The 1,402-nt window shown below is 32.3% G+C and overlaps 1 protein-coding gene across 1 annotated transcript; it reads left to right on the top strand.

The window, feature by feature from the left end:
- Window positions 1–330: 330 nt before the first annotated feature.
- LOC108554669 (zinc finger BED domain-containing protein 5-like) lies at window positions 331–840 on the top strand (the record flags this gene model as incomplete). Its single annotated transcript, XM_017910012.1, has 1 exon — window positions 331–840. A coding segment is annotated over exon 1 (510 nt), but the record flags the coding sequence as incomplete, so codon positions are not given.
- Between the last annotated feature and the right edge of the window lie 562 nt (window positions 841–1,402).

The raw sequence follows: 1,402 nt of genomic DNA, 5'->3' as shown, positions 1-1,402 counted from the left end.
TAGCACATGTTCAGTAGCACAAGAATAGTGATGCAATTATAATTACGCAGCTAAATGATTACCAAGTCAAATAAATATTATTTAAAAAAAATTACCATGAACAAAGGAAAAGCAAAAAAGAGATTATTTCAAAATGTGTAGACAGGAAAGTATGAGTGAATTGAAAATGGTGACAAATTTATATGTACTTTATGTACAGCTATATTTACAGCCAGGACTTGAATCGAAAATGGTGACAAATTTATATGTACTTTATGTACAGATATATTTACAGCCAGGACTTACAATATTGAGCGGCACATTTCTTCAAAACATAAAGATGCGAGTGAAATGGCAAATGAAGATAAATCTGAATACATTGCTAAACGTGTATTAAATTTTGGAAAAGAAAATAAATTCTTAAAGAGTTTTGGTACCAGCAACAATCAGGCTACATCTGCCAGCTTTGTTGCATCTCTTAGCATTGGTACCAACGGAAAACCATTTACAGACGGAGAGTTTTTGAAAAACGCATTCATAAATTGTTTCGAACACTCGTTTAACGACCTGGCAAATAAAAAACAAATAATTGAGAGAATGAAAGAAATGCCATTGTCAGCTAGAACAGTCCAGAGTCGCATTGAAGATATGGCCAAAAATATCGATGAACAGGTCAAAAATGATTTGTTATCCTGTGACATAATTAGCATTGCAATTGATGAAAGTACCGATATAAATAGTATTAGTAGGCTTGCAATAATTATTAGATTTGCATCAATAAATTACTCGAATGTCAATGAAGAACTACGCGTTCATGCTTCAACGAATGACACGACCAAAGGCACTGATATTTATCGTCAAGTATAAGAGTTTACAAATTTAAAAAATGGGCAAGTATTGGATTTAAAAAGTAAATTGTTTTCCGTAACAACAATATGGTGCTCCAAGTATAAGACGAAAAACTATTGGATTTGTAAAACTAATGGAAAATGAACTTTCATTGCACTTTCAACTTTCAGCTCACTTTTATCGTTTCATTCTATCCTACATGAAGAAAATTTATTTGGAAGGGCGTCTATCCAACGACTTAAGGTTGTCAAGATCGTTTAAGATGATAATAGCATGATAATAGCACAATCAGCACTGATATACAGGCGCTTTAAAGCTTTTTTCGAGGAAATTGAATCGAAATATGGAGATTTGTTGTTACATTCTGAAATACGACGGTTAAGTCGAGGCAAAGTTCTTAATAGATTTGTAGAGTGTTTTGATGATATAAAAATATTTCTTCACGAAATCGGTGAAAATGATCTCGAACTCGATGATAAACAATGGTTTTTAAGACTTTTGGTCTTAACAGACATAATGAACCATTATAATGATTTCAACGTACAACTCCAAGGAAATAACCACACAATTCTGA

This window comes from Eufriesea mexicana, unplaced genomic scaffold (genome assembly GCF_001483705.2).
Source record: "Eufriesea mexicana isolate 0111107269 unplaced genomic scaffold, ASM148370v2 scaffold52798, whole genome shotgun sequence".
Classification (NCBI taxonomy): Eukaryota; Metazoa; Arthropoda; class Insecta; order Hymenoptera; family Apidae; genus Eufriesea; species Eufriesea mexicana.
Note: the sequence above shows the minus strand (reverse complement) of the source record. Positions and strands in the feature narration are given on the sequence as shown.